This window comes from Netta rufina (assembly GCF_964035555.1).
Source record: "Netta rufina genome assembly, chromosome: Z".
NCBI lineage: Eukaryota > Metazoa > Chordata > Aves > Anseriformes > Anatidae > Netta > Netta rufina.
This window is the reverse complement of record NC_140126.1, coordinates 6646454-6664939: the sequence shown is the minus strand read 5'-3', so window position 1 is coordinate 6664939 and position 18486 is coordinate 6646454. Positions and strand designations below refer to the sequence as shown.

At 42.2% G+C, this 18486-nt stretch overlaps 1 protein-coding gene across 1 annotated transcript in view; it reads right to left on the bottom strand.

Moving 5' to 3' along the window:
* The window catches only part of LOC311221114 (protein unc-13 homolog B-like), a gene marked incomplete at its 5' end in the record, with an annotated part of 215635 nt that overhangs the window by 54345 nt on the left and 142804 nt on the right, over positions 1–18486 (bottom strand). Inside the window, 6 exons of the mRNA XM_084304904.1 lie at positions 866–955; positions 3415–3483; positions 4428–4578; positions 6860–7023; positions 11235–11350; positions 12192–12361. Coding sequence (XP_084161030.1) covers positions 866–955; positions 3415–3483; positions 4428–4578; positions 6860–7023; positions 11235–11350; positions 12192–12361 — 760 coding nt within the window. The remainder of the gene's footprint in view (positions 1–865; positions 956–3414; positions 3484–4427; positions 4579–6859; positions 7024–11234; positions 11351–12191; positions 12362–18486) is intronic.

Below are 18486 nucleotides of genomic sequence, written 5' to 3'. Positions count from 1 at the left end.
ATCAGAATTCATAGCAACATGCCAGCTGATAGGCCTTCCCCTCTTGTAACAACAGTTCTTTTAATTATTTCATTGTTACATTGTTTTAGAAAATACCACAGGTTACCACAACAGATAATCGGGCATCACTCCATGAAACTATACTCTGAGACAATTTTGATATTATCACTACCTCTAGAATTTTCAGAGTATTTATATAAACCAAACTTTTAATGCAGGCATAATGTCTGAATGAAGACTGTATTTTGAATGTTCTAAAACACTATTTACTAAAGGATTTAAGATCAGAATTTTAAGCTCTTCCTCAAATAGCTCAAACGAAAATCTTGGTTTGTTTTTGATAAGATTAAAAACTGCTATAACACTAGTTAAAACAATGGGTTAAAAAATAAAGCATTAAAAATAATCTCATTACAAGTTGCCAGAACAATAAATGTAATGATAGAACTGGCATATCAGCATGCAGAACAACTCTCCTGGATCTCTTCTTACAGATACTATCCAATTTCAGTATCTTACCCTGCAAGAAAGACATTTTAAAATATTTACTAGATAAAAGATGGTGAAGAGATGGTTATGACTGATAAATGCTGTAGACAGTTTTATAGGAAAAACTTCCTCCTGCCCCTCTCCACTTTTTTTGGTGTGTGTGCACACCATATTTATGACTGAAGAACCCCAGGGGAAAAACAGCTTTCATCTTCATGAAGCAAAATACAGTGAAGTATCATGCATGGTCAGCAGACAACCTTCATTTTCCTTATGTATCTAAAGCACGCTGGCATAAAATAGTTTAAGAATTGGAAAAAAAATCTTGGAGCAGGAACTGAGGGTATCTCATTCCCATCCCCATCCATTACACTACCTTCATCCTGAAAAAAGTAATGCTGGTCAGCAAATCTACTGTAGACTTCAGGTCCTGTAGCCGTTCACGACTGCTGGCTGGGAAGTTGTTCTGTTGACAAAAAAGCGAAATCCTGTTGGAAAGCACAGTCAGATCCATGCAAAGCTTCAAGCATGTTCTAAATAAGGAAAGTGTCTTGGAAACATTTTCTGCTCGAGAAGCGTATACCAGTCAAAACAATGCTCAGTAAATATGGCCTTTTTGCTGAAGGAGCTCATATGTTTGCTTAATTAAATAGCTTCTCATATGAACATGAAGTCTGTGGATGCCAGGACACGGACAACCCCCAGCAGCAGGAGAACTTTCCTTGGCTGTAGAAGGAGCTGGCAATGAGCAACAGCCTCACCACCATCAGCCCTAACTGCTGCCTGAGGTTGCGTGCACAGGTCCTTCCCTTTCTGCACTTAGTGAGTGCTTTTTGTCTTTTCTGAGACAGCAAAAGGTGTGGTATACTTGAAACCTCTGCAGAGAAACAAACTGGGTTGAGGAGAGGAAATGAACTCTTCTTCACTGTCAGAATTCATCATAACCACTCAGTCCCCTCTCAGATTCAATCCACCAAGGTAAGCATTTATCCTCCAGTGCCTCTTTTGCTCTAATGTACCCATTTTACATACTATCCCCAGCACCTTGCTGTCTGTAACCATTGTTTCTCCTTCCTCTCTCTGGGTTCCACTGAAATCAAAAGTCTGACTGTTCTTTCCAGATGCTGATACAAAAGTGTGAGTGAGTGAGTGAGTTTGTGTCTTTGTCTCCTGGCACTGAGGGCATTTACCAAAAATCAAGATTTAAACACAAAATGTTAGATGAATGTTGGGGAATGAATGCATGTTCTTGATAAGGATAATAATCAAGATTATTATACTTATATAATCCTGATGATAATAATCATAATACTGAATAATCCTGATAATAATCAGGAAAATATAGTACTATCTATATTGAATACCTATAATATTATCTATCTGTGTTTACGTCAGCCAGGAATGAACCAAGAGAAAAGAGCTACTGACGTGCATACAGAATAACTTCACTTGTTCACAAAACACTTTTCAAAATAATTATGCAGAGTGTGACTTCAAGCTACTCTTGAGATGTTTCTACCTCTTCTCCCCAAAGCCCATCAACCTGCCCTGGAAATAAAAGACCGGTTCAACACTTTCTTTTTCACAAATCTAGTGGTAATTTTCCTTGTTTATTGATTTTTTTAAGTGCTTCCAAATAGCTTGAATCAACACAGGGGTGAGGGACTTAACCTGGATAATTTAAACTGCAAAATGTCATATCCTCTCTTGAAAGCTGGAAGCTGAAATACCTTTTCCTTCCAGAACTTAACCTGTCCTCCCAGGGTCTTAAAATAATCACTAAGAGGACTCAGACGGCTCCAGACAGTTGCTGTCTAAATACACTGCCAATTCAAAAACATCAAAATTGTTGAAAGTGCACAAATCTTTCCTGGTCTTTTACCAAAGATCTTAATTGGTTGTCCAAAGTTTACTTGCATTAGCCACCTGAAAGCAGCTTTTATTGAAGACCAAACAAATAAAAGGCATCACCAGTACAGCTTCCTGTTGCCATGCCCTGATAATTTTCCCTCTGCTGCTCTTTGCACCTTGTCTTTTAGGATCGCTCATTACACAACATTCCTTTTATCTTCTTTTGTGCCTTGCCCTTTCTGTCCTTTTGCTTGTCTTCCTAATGCACTTCTCTTATTAGTCTACTCACATTCCCCTTTTCTGTATGCTTTACTGTCTTCCAGATAAATGCACCACCCAGAACAGAATCTACTTTTTAATAGATAAATAAAAATCAAAGCTCACATTTTGCCATCATATTTCAATTTTTCAATGAATTAGTCACTACTTAAAATAAAGGACTTGAAAAAAAACAGAAAAAAAAAAAAAAAAAAGCCCAGTAACAGACTTGTTATAAAGATTATGTTGACTCTGGAGTAGCAAAGAAAGGAACTAGAGGGCCTAAGAAGCCTGGAGAACTAATGTAAAACATCTGAAACTTATTCCTTCCCCAATGTGGTGAAGTGTGTGTGTGTGAGGGTTGTGGGTGTGAAGGGTCTTCAAACTGAAGACACATCTTACAGATACAGAGTCAGGGATAGTGATTCGAGTCTGCCAGACCTGAAATAAGCGACAACATGGCTGGGGGTCCTCTCAAAGATTTCTCTCACAGAGAAGAACAAGTCTGTTTTCCCTTTGTACAAGATACCTGAAGTAGTAGATAATAATTCAAATAAATTAATCCAATCAGCTTGCATTCCTGGGAAAATATCTGAGATAAGCATAGTTCACAATTCTCAGATTATTTTAGAAGCCTTGAGGAAGTTACATTGGAAGAAAGAACGTGGTTTAAATTCTACCCACGAGGAAAAACAAAATATAATTCCATAAGAGACAAATTAACCAAAAACTCAGAGACATAAGAAAAATCCAACCAGTGTGTTTCCCCTCTGCCTATCACAAATGCCTGAAAAGATTTTGTTTATTCCCACTCACCCTGTACATTGAGAGATCAATCCGAAGTGAATTATGAAGCTGGTCCAGAAGCTTCACGAATCGTTCTTTCTATTGAGCAAAAAACATATCACATATCACTGTCCAATCCATGTTCACAGTAAGATGCAGAATATCAGAGAACTAGTGACAGATCTCTAATCTAAACCAATAAATCCAGGAGAGTGGGAGGAAGCAATACTGACGCATTGTTTTGTGTATTTATTCTTATACTGTAATTACTTCTGAAGTTTGTGTAACATTAGAAGTAGAAGAAAAACATTCCTTTATCACTTTGAAATAGAAGTAGAACAAAACCCTTCTGATTTCTGCTAACAGTTTGTACCAGCTGTATGTTTAAGAGAAAATATTTATTCAGAAATGAGTAAGGGAATAGTCAGAAAAGGGTCGAATTTGGAACAATGATACAGCTCCAAGATCTTATGTATCAATTCAATGAGAAGCATTGCAGAGTTCTTGTTGCCATTTTCTTGAGGTCTCTCAGCTAGATTCTGGCTTGGCTTTGTGAAAAGACTCCTCCCTCTATGTACGTATTTCTCAGTCTAGCAAAGGAGCTTGAGCTATTCTAGATACTTTTCCAGAATGCTCAACTCCAACACGTTATATGGAAAACAATTGAACCATTAGTGGGACAGACTTTCTATTTCCCTTTAAGCAGTTGCTGTTTTTAAAAACAAAGTTCTGAAACCATCAGATTACACGGTATATTTTATCAACAGCATCAACATGCAGAATGTAATACAATTCTCTCATTTCCATACCATCTGTGCTCCAGTGCAATTTGAACATGAAGACTAAACACCACAATGCATCACACTGATTAATATCTAAAATGTGTGATGATGACAATAAACTCTGCTTTGTCTAGTCTAGAAGGGCTCAATAGCTTCCAACTTCTCACAGATATAATGTTCCTTAAACAGAGCAACTTATTTATTGACAGGCAGAAATACCATAGGCAAAATAGAGAAATCCAGTTGTATCACCAAACATACCCCAAAATTGGAGGCTGCAAAGCGGTCCGAAGCAGACACATTTGTGGAGGCAGTTGTGTGCGCATAGTAAGCATTGATATTGGCAAGTAAGGTGCTCATCACAGCTGGCACACCAGGGCACATGTATTTGGAGGAGAGACATGCAAAATGCCTGCAAAAGGACAGTTCAGTAAGTCATTTTGGACTCTTCTATGTAGTGCTTCTTGACATGCCTATGGTTTCCACAACACAACTCAGCCAAGTTTCCTACCCCTTTAATAGCCACCCTGCTCTAGGTAGCAACCTCAACAGGCGCAAGTTTTGTTTTCTCCCTTTTAGTAAATCTCCAGCATTTTGTTTCCAGTTTTTCACAAAAGATGACATCTAAACAATACATATGTTAGGAAAAAAAAGAGAAAAAAAAAAAAAAGAGAAAAATCATTTTTACTACATTTCTTTCCACAGCATGAAAGAGCTTTTCAACCCAACAATATGTTGCCAATAGCTTGTGACATAGGTAATACTCTGGGTTCTGATGCCAAGTCCAAGAGCCAAGCCTGGCACACAGAAATCTATATAATTTACTGCTACTTGAGGCAGCCATAGGTTCTGAGGTGACATAAGGCAGCAGCGATTGCAAAGCATTCAAGCACAGCAAGATCATGCACTATTATTTCTGTGCTGCACTGATAAGTGACTCCTTAGGGCTAACCCTTCCAGCCTGCAGGAAGCATGCATGCTCATTTGCTTTTTCCTATTTAACTGCTCTCATTAAAGTGCAAGAAACCATCCTGCAGGAAATCTCAAAATTATGCCAGAAGCATTCAGGCTTGTGAAATGATTAAACAATCAAAGAAAATCTGTTAGACATAAGGGGAAAAAATAATCAGAGCTTAAGAGGTCTGATATTACGAGACCTGGCAAGTCAAGTTCATTCCAACAGACAGGAGAATTTGGCAATTTTTAAGCAGTCCTTTCATGCAAGAACCCTCACTGAATTCCCAAACTAAACTTGGGAACTATCTTCTAAATGTAGTTTTCTCCCCAAGGGACTCAGACATTAGCTTCTGTGTTCATTAACCTACAAATAATTATAACCAAAAAAGCCACGGTGAGACAATTTCACAGAAACATACAAATCAGTATTTCAGATAAACATGAGAGCTATGCCCCAATGTTAACTTGCTGGCTTCATGATATAAATTGTTCTTTTAGGCACTCACTGTAAACGACAGACACATAAAATGGGTTTGTCTAATTGAAGAAGAGAAAGTGTAAGGCGTGGGGATCTAATCAAAGTCCGCACTACTTAAATAGAGACGGAGGTATCAGCAAGAGGACTGAGCCGGGCAAAAATCTTTTCAGAAGGATGAAAAATAGAAGCAACAATATGTAGCAGTTACAGAATAGGAAATTCCACACAAGATTTTCTAACTTGGATTTCAGCCTGGAATTTCTTCTCCAAAATAATACAACCCAAGAGCAGGAGCCCAGAGAAATAGTGGATCTCCCTCATCAGAGATTTTCAAGTAACTGAGAGGCTCTAAGCAGTCTTGTCCAACTTCCAAGTTAGCCTTGCTATAAGCCAGGACTAGACCTCCGGAAGTACCTTCCAATTGCTTTCCATCTTGACTTAAATTAGCAGGCACAAAAAAGTGTTCACAAGGTGACAATAATCATATCTTATCAGAGGACTGAAACACCCAAAGCTTTCAGGTTCATAAGTGAACATTTTCACGTTAGTCTGCTGTATTTAATATTATGTTTAAAATAAGAAATGAGCTAAGCATAGCATTACTAGTTCTTAAGCAGAATGGCTAATCCCAAATCCAACTGAAAGTACAGTGACAAGAAAAATGCTCTTGATGATCAAGAATTGCATAAGCCTAGATCCAAACAGGACAAATTAGTGCTCCATTACTAAAGCTTTCTGTAAATCCCTCTAGCATCCCTCTAATTTCCTCTGTCTGGGAAAACAGTGATTTCTCAAGACTGTATCAATAGCCACAACAAACCTGTAGGACAGTTTCACAAAACCTCTTCCCTTCTCACATCACCAAAAATCTTCAGTGGGATTCTTTTTAATATCAGATTTTTCAAATAGAGATTTTAGACTCTTAAAACAAGAGTAAGCTATCAATAATAAAATACAATCATATAGACTCACAAAGTTGGTGTAATTCTTCAGAATTAATTTTAAAGATAAAGGTGCTCACACAAGCTGCCCAGATGGAGCCTAAATTCCAGCACTTTGTTAGACAAGAATTTCTTGACTTTGAGAAATCAGAGACTGAGACATGCAGTCACTCACCTTCTGCTCACAGTAAGCCCCTTAAGGAGTAGCTGTTAATGTTAATGTTAGTATTCCATTACCAAGACATTTCATCTTAACAGTCACATCAATTAGATACAGCAAATTTCTGCATTAAAAGACAACACTAAATGCATCTTACGTCATGGCCTGGTATATTGATTCAATGCCGTAACGCATCGCAAATTCATCCACAATCTCTTGAGCTGTCTCATCAAAATACACCTTCCAGGCATCATCTCCTTTGGCATCAGGAATCTTCACCACTCCACTCCCTTGCACATCTGTGAGATGGTGAAAGAGGTTCTGAAATACAAAACAGGAAAGAAATCATATGCAAAGCTGCTGAAGCTGCCAAGTGAGTTTCATGACCAGCTTGGAATTGCCAAGAACGAGGCACTAACACACATTTCTTTGCCCTCCTCCCTCTTTCCTTCTCCCTACCCACTATGTATTTTTGTGCTTTGATTTGCTTTTCTTCTTGCATACTCCCTGCTGAATTTTTCCACACATATACCTACAACTTTAACTACCCAACATTGTGAATGATGCAGAGGAGTGCATCAATGCAATGAAGTCAGGCTAATTAGTTTCCTGAAACCTACACACTTCTGTCCTCAAAAGAATGACTTAACATGGACAAGCTATTTAAGCCAGCTGAGATAACAGCCCTGTATCAGCTTTGTAATTATTATTATACAGTGGAACAGTACAAATATATTTTTTTTAAAGGACATCCTTAAAATCACCATTAATAACTGGACACTTGTATTATTATTCATCGTAACCTTTTGCTTTATCTAACACTGGAAAGCCTTTCAAGCTATTATTGCTGTGCAGAAATTGCAATTCAGTTCAGTGGGTTTCTCAGTAATCCTCAAATTTATGTCTCTTACAGATTTCATCAGCTTTTCAGACAGCTGGCTCCCCAGTAGTAAGGGATGCAAAAGTCTAATGATCTAATTAGGAGTTAGAAGACACTGCATTAAACAACTATTTTTCCTGATTAAATTATTCTAGCTGTAAATCATTTTCATTTTATTATGTACAAATGAAAGAAGGTGATACTTTAAAAGAGACATACTTCCAAAAATGAGTGGAAGCAAGTGATCACGCATCAGGATAAAAATGAAATGGATTATGAAGCAGAAGCAGTCACTGAATTAAAAAACAGCAAATTTATATTGAAGAACACAAAACACACTTCTAAAAAAAACTGGTGTTCACTTAAGCTTAGCCTGTCTCTTTCCCGGTAAGGCCAAAAGACACTGCAGGGATCATCATGCCCTTTGTCTGGAAAAATAAGTTGTTCCTGTAGCTGAACTTTCGTCTGTGACACATCTGTCCTTTTCTAATCTGAATTTGCTTAAACTTCACTAGACCTTGTGATATCCTTATTTATAAGGTGAAAGAGGCTATTGCTACTCTTCCCTATTCAGGCACTTAAAGACTAATCCTGTCACGTGCCTTCTCCTTGATAAACAGACTGAGCACCATGCGTCTCTCAGACATTCTCATAAGTCTTTGAATTTCTCCCAACTTCTACAGATCTGCCTGCCTGTCTTAGTCCATCTCAAGATAGATCAGTACCCAGCAACCACAGCTTATCTTCCATTCCCTAATAATTGTTCATAGCTACACACCAGTGGTACGAGGAATTTATACCAACAGTATCTGCACTGCTCACAGGCCAGAGTCAAAACCCTAACCCAAACAGAATTTACTCAAAAAGCAGCTAAGGTAGAAAATGTAACTTTTCATCATGCATCACAGACCAACTGTCCAGGTGGAAACTGCAATGATATAACTGCTCCTTGCTGCACACAATACACAAGCAGTTCTGTTCACGATGTTCAGAGACAAGTAGCAATAATCACAGAATCACAGAATTTTCTAGGTTGGAAGAGACCTCAAGGTCATCGAGTCCAACCTCCAACCTAACGCTAACAGCCCTCCACTAAACCATATCCCTAAGCTCTACCTCTAAACGTCTTTTGAAGACTTCCAGGGATGGTGACTCCACCACTTCCCTGGGCAGCCTGTTCCAATGCCTCACAACCCTTTCAGTGAAGAAGTTCTTCCTAACATCTAACCTAAAACTCCCCTGGCTCAACTTAAGCCCATTCCCCCTCGTCCTGTCACCAGGCACGTGGGAGAACAGGCCAACCCCCACCTCGCTACAGCCTCCCTTGAGGTACCTAAAAAGAGCGATAAGGTCGCCCCTGAGCCTCCTCTTCTCCAGGCTGAACAAGCCCAGCTCCCTCAGCCGCTCCTCGTAGGACTTGTTCTCCAGGCCCCTCACCAGCTTCGTCGCCCTTCTCTGCACCCGCTCAAGCACCTCCATGTCCTTCTTGTAGCGAGGGGCCCAAAACTGAACACAGTACTCGAGGTGCGGCCTCACCAGAGCTGAGTACAGGGGGATGATCACCTCCCTAGCCCTGCTGGTCACACTGTTCCTGATACAAGCCAGGATGCCGTTGGCCTTCTTGGCCACCTGAGCACACTGCTGGCTCATATTCAGCCGACTATCCACCATCACTCCCAGGTCCTTCTCTGCCTGGCAGCTCTCCAACCATTCCTCTCCCAGCCTGTAGCTCTGCTTGGGGTTATTGCGCCCCAGGTGCAGGACCCGGCACTTGGCCTTGTTGAACTTCATGCAGTTGACCTCAGCCCATCGGTGCAGCCTATCCAGATCCTCCTGCAGAGCTTTCCTACCCTCGAGCAGATCGACACACGCACCTAACTTGGTGTCATCTGCAAACTTACTGAGGGTGCACTCGATGCCCTCGTCCAGATCATCGATGAAGATATTAAAGAGGACCGGCCCCAGCACCGAGCCCTGGGGGACGCCACTAGTGACTGGCCTCCAACTGGACTTGGCTCCATTCACCACGACTCTTTGGGCCCGGCTATCCAGCCAGTTTCTAACCCAACGAAGCGTGCGCCAGTCCAAGCCAAGAGCAGCCAGTTTCTTGAGGAGAATGCTGTGGGAGATGGTGTCAAAAGCCTTGCTGAAGTCAAGGTAGACCACATCCACAGCCTTTCCCTCATCCACCCAGCGCGTCACTCTGTCATAGAAGGAGATCAGGTTCGTCAGGCATGACCTGCCTTTCATAAAGCCATGCTGACTGGGCCTGATCGCCTGCTTCCCCTGCAAGTGCTGCATGATGACTCTCAGGAGGATCTGCTCCATGAGCTTTCCTGGCACTGAGGTCAAACTGACAGGCCTGTAGTTTCCCGGGTCTGCCCTCCGGCCCTTCTTGTAGATGGGCGTCACGTTTGCTAGCCGCCAGTCGATTGGAACCTCCCCCGATAGCCAGGACTGCTGATAAATGATGGACAGTGGCTTGGCCAGCTCCTCTGCCAGTTCCCTCAGTACCCTTGGGTGGATCCCATCCGGCCCCATCGACTTGTGCACATCTAAGTGCCGTAGCAGGTCACCAACCAGTTCTTCATGGATAATGAGGGCCACATCCTGCTCCCCATTCCCTTCCACCATCTCAGGGTACTGAGTATCCAGAGAACATCCGGTATTGCTGCTAAAGACTGAGGCAAAGAAGGCATTGAGCACCTCCGCCTTTTCCTCATCTCTTGTAACTAAGTTTCCCCCCGCATCCAGTAAAGGATGGAGATTCTCCTTAGTCCTCCTTTTTGTGTTGATGTATTTATAGAAACGTTTTTTGTTATCTTTAACAGCAGTAGCCAGATTGAGCTCCAGATGAGCTTTGGCCTTCCTAATTTTGTCCCTGCACAGCCTCGCTACTTCTTTAAAGTCCTCCTTAGTGGCCTGCCCACTTTTCCAAAGCTTATAAACCCTCTTTTTCCTCCTAAGATCAAGCCACAATTCTCTGTTGAGCCAGGCCGGTCTTCTTCCCCGCCAGCTCGTCTTTGGGCACGTGGGGACAGACCGTTCCTGCGCCATTAAGATTTCCCTCTTGAAGAGCGCCCAGCCTTCCTGGACCCCTCTGCCCTTCAGAACCACCTCCCAAGGGACTCCACCAACTAGTGTCCTGAGCAGCTCAAAGTCAGGGTAATCTTAATAAAAGTAATAAAAAACACAGCATCTCCCATGGAAATGCTGTATATCTGGGATCCCAAAAGGAATGTGCAATGTTTAATTCTGAAACAGATCTGGTCTGGAGTTTGACATTTTAGAAGGCTTTCTCTAAAGAAAGACATAGGTATAGTACACGCTGAACACATCGGCTAAGGAAATTCCTAAGTTTCTTCATGTTATACTAGTGGGACCACTGTCTGATCACTGCCTGACAGCAGCACAGCTGTGGCAGTGGGACAGACTGAGCCAGCCAGCATTCAGCATGGGGGGAGCCTAAAGCCTTCCTGGCTTTCTGTACAAATGCAGGTCTGATGATTCAGTGACTTTCCAGGCTTGTGCAGCAGCAAAAAGAAGGCTCACCTAGGGCAAGAAGGAATGTTCTAAGGAAACAGAGGTCAGAAAATTGTTTATTTGACAGAAAGGAGGAACATAACAATGAATGAGCTGAACTGCTCCTTACCTCATGAAGGCAAGTGTACTGAATGTGATATGGTGCGACTTTCTCCTCGCCTTTGATCTCCACATTGATTTGCAGACGGATAGCCCCAGACACCGCAGACTTATCCGTTCTTTTCTCTAGAAGGAAAAACCATCAACAATTACAAGCATTTTTCACATTCAGAGCATAGGCATCTTTGGTGTGCCAACACTAACAGAAGCTGCTGGAGGCTCAGGCTGAATTTATAATTAATAGAATCACAGAATTGTCTACGTCAGAAGAGACCTCCAAGATCACCTAGTCCAACCTCTTCTTCATATTACCATGGAGAAAACTTTCTGACTTTTTTCTTTCAAAACATTAAAGACTAAGTAGATATCAGGAAATCACTGATATGATACACTCTAGATATGACACATCTAGCTAGAACAACATATACTTCTTTACAAATAAGCCAGCCCTTCTGAGAGCACATGCTATAGGGTCCCTGGGCTTTGATCCAGTCAGCTGAACTAGAACCACCAAGGACTGTACTGCAAACCTCTCTAGAGAAAGACTCATATGACAGCAAGCGATGGAGTTCAGTATATCACACACACAGCCAAGACAAGATTTTACCACGGCCACGTAGAAAATGCCAGTGTGTCAAGAAGATGTTGCTCAGATCCCTTTTCTAAGGATTCAGCTGACTGATGTGAAATTTGTTCCTTACTTCCAGCCCTGCTCCAAGCATTTACCCATTCTACTTTCCAGAGCCTAACAAGAGAAAAAATATCAGTTTTCTGACAGGCTATACTCCTGAACTTCATTTTAACTGGGACAAAAGCCTTGCAGCTGCTCTGCAGCATCATCATGTCACTTAAAATCATCTAGTCAAGCAGGCTTTTTTTTTTGTCCTTTCTTACAAACTGCCCAGATAGTTCTCACATGTTCCCAAACTGATACACGACATGTTTTCAGTCCCAAAGCCCCACTCACCAAGGTTGTACCACACATCCATTTCACCACTCAGCGTACGGACTTCAATGATTGTCTGTCCCAGGAAATCATCCGATTCGCGCTTCAGCCTCTGTTTGACACGAGACTTGATGTCGTCGTCTTCATCCCACACTCGCACCTTGATCCGGTCAGAGGAATTATGGCACTCACTGAAAACAAGACAAATATAATATTGAAGAGCTCATAATATAGCTGACATTTCTACACTAAGTGCTTTACGATCCCTTTGACCTGCCTGACTAACTACAGAGCAATGCATAAACAAGATAAAAACAATTACTTTATTTAAAAGCGCAGAATCCTATAGGAATCACACAATGTTTTTTTGGTGAACTCTAAATGTCCCTGTGATGTGTTAGATACTGCACTTCAGATGCACGCTGAAGGAGAGCGCCCTGACCGCAGCCACCAGCTTCAGCCTTGCTAAGTGGCTGTGACTCCTCTGCTCTTCCTCACTCTCAGGAGCAGCTCCCCGAACTGGGGAATTCTTTTCACTGTTGCTGGTTTTGCTGTTAAGCTTGCAAAAGCTAGATGATCGCTAGGCTGGTAAACTCAGCTTGCACACTCCCCCCAAAAAAAACACTGATAAGCATCACATTGCTTTCTCATAGCCCTCCCCATACACAATCTCCTGTTTGGCTGTATGTGTTGAAGGCTACTTCTGTTTACACTCATGCAGTGTCTAGGACTGCATGGTCAACACCTATGACAAACACTTTTCATGATCTTTTTAAATTAAAAAGATAAATAACCCAGGTGGAGATAGTTTTCTTATTTCAGAACAGTCACAAAGCAGTAGTGTGTTAATGTACAATACATTATATTCAGATGATACAAACATTACCTGTGCGTGGGATGAAAGGGTGGGATATATTAGTTGCAAAGTTGGTATTTAATTACTGGAATTGATTCTATTATTCACAGCTGAGACTGATACTTTCCCCGTGTCTTAGACAGATCAGTAAAGATATTTCCATTAAAAAAAAAAAGCATTTTACTGTTTGCTGAACCTGCACCTTTCACCCTAATGCACAGGCAGAATTTGCAGCCCCCTTTCTTTGTAGGTGCTCATACACCTTTTGTAGACACAAACAGGCTCCTGGACGTCAGAAGTGGGTAAAAAGACCTTATAATAAAAGCTCTGCTTATTTACAGGGCATGCAATACAATAAAGTAATCTGAATGCTCACATGAGACCATGACAAGGGTGATTACTCACCATAACCACTACAAATGTCTGCCCTCAAGGAAATAAAACCTATGAAAACAGGCAACTTCTGCTGAAGGCCTGTTTTCCAGCCTTTTTAACATTAACATGCTGCATCTGTTGCTAAGCAACAGGGAGAAGGAAGAAATGGGTCAGAAGAGATCTGCTAAACCCGGTCAATAGGATATGGCATGACTGGCATTTGCATGCTCCTTACCAAGAAATCATTTGGGATCTTATTGCCACTATTGTGATCCAGGGCTGCTTAACAGAAAACCCTGCACCTTCTAGTGATTTTTCCAGTGAAGAGGGATATCTGGGAATTACTATTGTGAAAGTTAGTAGCAATTCTAGGCAGTTTTGATCACTGACAGAAAGCATCCTTGTTTCCTTCCTTCTCTGTAAAATCAAAGCTGTATTTAGAGATCAGAAGAAAGAAGGTTCAATGTTTCTCCCCTTCCTCCTTCTCAACTTTAAGGATGTTTTCCTTTGAAAAAAACAAAAAACAAACAAACAAACAAAAAACAAACACATGCAGCAAGTGTTCACAGGCAGGGAATGCTTGGACTGCTGCTTTCTGTAGCTCTCTAGTTTATCTGACTGCATACCAGCAACACATCATAAGCACATGAAAGAAATCCTCTGTTCCTGACATAGTACACAAGTGTACATCCTGGCAGTACCTTAAACGTTCAGAAGGACACATGTGCCTAAAAACACAGATCAGTACACAGTGGCATTTACAAAGCACCAACAAGTTAACTCCTGACTTCTTCAGACCTCACCTTCTGGCACTGCAGTTCTTTGTTAAGACAGCTTTGATCTTACTTGTCTTTACTACCAATGTTCAAAAACTTGCTCTTTCCTTTAGGAAAACATTTACTGTTTAGACCTAAATCTACTTTAGGTTCCACATGCATTGTCCCACACTCCCCAAGTGGCTATCATCCTTCACTTGGGCTGCAACAGCATAACTCACTGCTAAGTGCCACAGCAGACTTTGCAGTAGCATTTGCTGAGCTACTGGAACTTCTACTTTACCACACTTCTTTTGTTTTTAAGAGACCAGTCAATTCATATTCCTCATGCTGCTCCCATGCCAGCGAGAGCACCTTATCACTCACTCACAGCAGCTGAAAGACTTAGGCTGGTGGCTTACCTACAAAACATCTTCATCTACGTCTGTAGGAACCACAGTCTTTTCTTTCAGTGAAGGAAGACAGTTGGGTCAACACTGGCTCACCTTTTACAGCACACCCCAAAACAGAACCACAAACATTGGCCAACTCGAGCTTAACTGATAGCAGGCTTTCTAGCTAATAAAAATAGCATCTGATTAGTGACAGCAACCCGGCTCCATAAGACTGCGGCTAACACATTCTGCTGCTAGAAACTTTCCCCTTCATTACTACAGAAGCTGGCAAGTTTCTAAAGATGCCTGCCCTACTTCTTCTACATTTTTGTGAAGAGTGGTTTCCTAACAATGTGTGCATACATGTGTCTGCCCAGTCTACCACACAGCTGAGCTCCCACAGCTTTTCCAAGAGGATGCAAAGAAAAAACTCTTTGAGACCTTGTCATAGGGAAGAAACTATCAAACGTGTTCATGCCCATTTCAGAGTGTGAGGAACTGGAAACCAGGTTCTCTTTGTTGCGTGACTCAGAAAATGACTTTTTCTTTTGTATCTACATTCTTCTGATGTTTGCAGTCGTGCCGTTTTATGTTTAAAAAGGTTACTTTGATACTTCAGGGTATCAAAGAAACATTTTTAGGAAACAGCACACTATATCTGCAAGAAAAAAATAAAATCATGAATTTCTTTCCATGAAGTTTCCTACCTAAAGCCGGTAGTTGCAGGAGCAGTGGAACCAGCAGAGCCTCATTCTGCTGACTTGCTCCCTATCCCACACACTACCTCCAGCTCTTCTATCACATTCCCCTTGGCCTTCCCCAGACTCAAACATATCCCCCCTGTACTGTCAGTGCTCTGACATCTTCCCATGCCCAGCTATCAACTGGGCTGAGGGGAAACACAAAGTTGTTGTTACTTCTGATGCCTGTGCACAGTGCCATGCTGATACATGCACACTAATCAGTATATTGGTGGCTAAGCATAGAAGGCAACTCCAGAATTTATGTTATAGTCTACCACAATGAAGTTAATAATTTGTATCCCTCTAATCTAGCTGAAACTTCTAACAATCACTTTCCATGTTTTTTAATAACTTTGAGACCTCTGTCTGTCTACGAATGTTGGCCCAAACTGGCTAAGATGCTGGCTGAGGTCTGGGACAGAGTAATACATGTGCATCCTGTCCTCCAAAAAAGCAGGCAGAAAGTAAAGGAAACATCTAAAAATGACCCTAATATGTTCAAGTCAGTGATTTGTACTCTGATGTGGGGAAAAAATAAAAAGGCATTTGTGCTGAATTGGTTAATCAGTTGTTGCAGGATTCTTACTTAAGCTCCCACTGCTGGAATGCTAGAGGGACACGGCAACCCTCATGAGGGTGCAGGAACCTCGAAGGGTTGCAAGGTTATACCAGAAGACATAAAAAGTCTATACCCATAAAACTTTGTCCAGCAGTTTACAAAACAAAGAAATGAAAAAGGAACCCACAGTAAGGATAATTAGTTTAGAGTACAGAGAGTGCCAAAATAAAAAGCTGTATCCTTCTGACACCACTAGTTCATATTAGTGAATCTATGGTCATGAAGAGAAAGAGTCTGGTAAATACCCATAAGGGTTTTTTAATGCCCATTTGCGTCACATCGTAGTAGATTTACGTGGCAAGGGTTAGGTAGTGGGGGGCTGTAGGAGTAGCTTCTGTGAGAAGAAAGAATCCAGAAACTGACCCATGTCAGATAAGGGCCTGTTTTCAGATGGTTCCGCTGTGGCCCAAAGCCAAGCTAATAAGCGATACTGTTTGTGCCTCTGGGTGAGCAGATTTAAGAAAGAGAAAAAAATGCTGTGCAACAGCAGCTGGAAGAGTGAGGAGTGAGAAGCAGCCCTGCAGCCCCCAGGTGAGTGCAGCAGGAGGTGCTCCAGGCAGGCAGCAGCAGTTTCCCTGCAGGCTGTGGAGAGGCCACTGGTGGAGCAGGCTGTCCCCCTGCAGCCCATGGGTCCCACATGGAGCAGATCTCCACGCTGCAGCCCCCCCATGGGTGGAGGAGCCCCCGGTGGAGCAGGTGGATGTGGCCTGGAGGATGCTGTGGCCCATGGAGAGCCCCCACAGGAGCAGGCCCCAGGCCGGAGCTGCAGCCCGTGGAGAGGAGCCCACACAGGAGCTGCCGCCCACCCGTGGGGGACCCAGATTGGAGCAGTTTGCTCCTGGGGGATGGACCCCGTGGGACGGAGCTGTGTGGGAGCAGTGCTTGGAGAGCTGCTGTCTGTGGGAAGCCCCCACGGGCTCAGTTTGGGAAGGATGGCATCCCGTGGGAGGGACCCCACAGGGAGCAGGGGCAGAGTGACCGTGAGGGAGAGGGACAGACCGCAGCCCCCATTGCCCGTTCCCCTGCATTGCTTGGGAGGAGGAGGTGGAAGAGGGTGGATGGGGGGAAGGTGTTTTTAGTTTCTTTTGTTTCTCACTGCTCTAGGTTGTTATTAATAGGGAATAAATTTTATTAATCTCCTTACACTGAGTCTCTTTTGCCCACCATGATAATTGGTGAGTGATCTCCCTGCCATTATCTCAACCCGAGCCCTTTCCATCATCTTTTCTTCCCCCTTTTCCTATGAGGAGGGGGAGTGAGAGAGCTGTTGTGGTGGAGCTTGGCTGCTGACCTGAGTAAAACCACCACACACATCCATGTGGATATTTCTTTCCAATCGACTTCTCATCTCAAGAAAGGTGTTATCAGGACGTTAACCCTGCAGGATACACCCAGACCTCAGTTTCACTCCATTAATATTGCCTTCAGACATAGATTGTCCATCTCTAAAATGCACTGTGTGGATTAGAGAGGTAAGAAGCCAATACAACCCTATCATTCAACACACCCATTTCACATGAAGATGTTTTCTTAAACTATGTTGTTTTCTCATATTTTCTGCCTGAAGAACAGGAGAGCCCAGAGGCCCCAGTGCAATCATGACTCTGCTGTGTGCTTGGCAACTTACAGAGGGGAAGACAGCCCCTGCTTTGTAGAGCTGACAGGCTAATAAAGACGAAAAGCAAGAAGCAGATATAGCAAGAACAAACGACTGAAGTGAGGGAGCAGAGGTATCAACAATATTTTGCAGATTTAAAAGTAGGTCAAGTCAAGCCCAGATTTAAGTAGTTTTGTTGTGCTTTGATATTAAAAAAAAATATTTATGGTTCAAAGAGTCTAGTGAATATTTATATAGCCATGTTCTATGAGCAGTTTCCCTTCTGCACAATTGCAGATGCAGCCCTCAAGAAGGGCCTGTAAAGTTTCACAGTCTGGTGCAGAGAATATTTTATGCAGTGGTAGAGGACAGACGAAAAGGGCAGAGCAGCTTGCAGAAGTAGGGGATGAGAGTGCAGGAGGTGGGAAAATGTACAGGACAGAAGAACAGATCAGCAGAACTTCAGGACCTGCAAACATTTTAGCTTCTGAGGAGCAAAGTGCCAAAAAAAAATCAAAATGGTTTTCTGGAAAATCAAAAAGAGTAGTTACAGTAATCAGTATGAGAAGCCCACAAAGAGTTGTAACTACATACACTTCAGGAAATAAGTCTTTAGGAAATGGTCTGTCTTTAAAAGCGGGAAGATTTGGGTGTGGTTCAAATGAAAGTGTCTAGAAATGGCAGCATCCAGCTGGGAGGTCTGCTGTGGCCAGCCTCAATGGGAATAGATTACAAAACTTTGCAGGCCAGATGAATTTTTAAATGATACCAAGGCTCTTTAGTCAGGGAGAAAAAAAAGACAGCAAAAAATACACTGAAAGCAAAATCAGAGTGGTAAGAGAACAAGGCTAAAATCCTTAGCAGTTTATAAGTTAAGCACAACAGCACAAGAATATGCTGTGAGTTCCAGCTTTGCTGTCTAAGAACAAAGAAATGAATTTTCTGTTCTTAGTTGCATGAAGCTTGTTAACAAGTA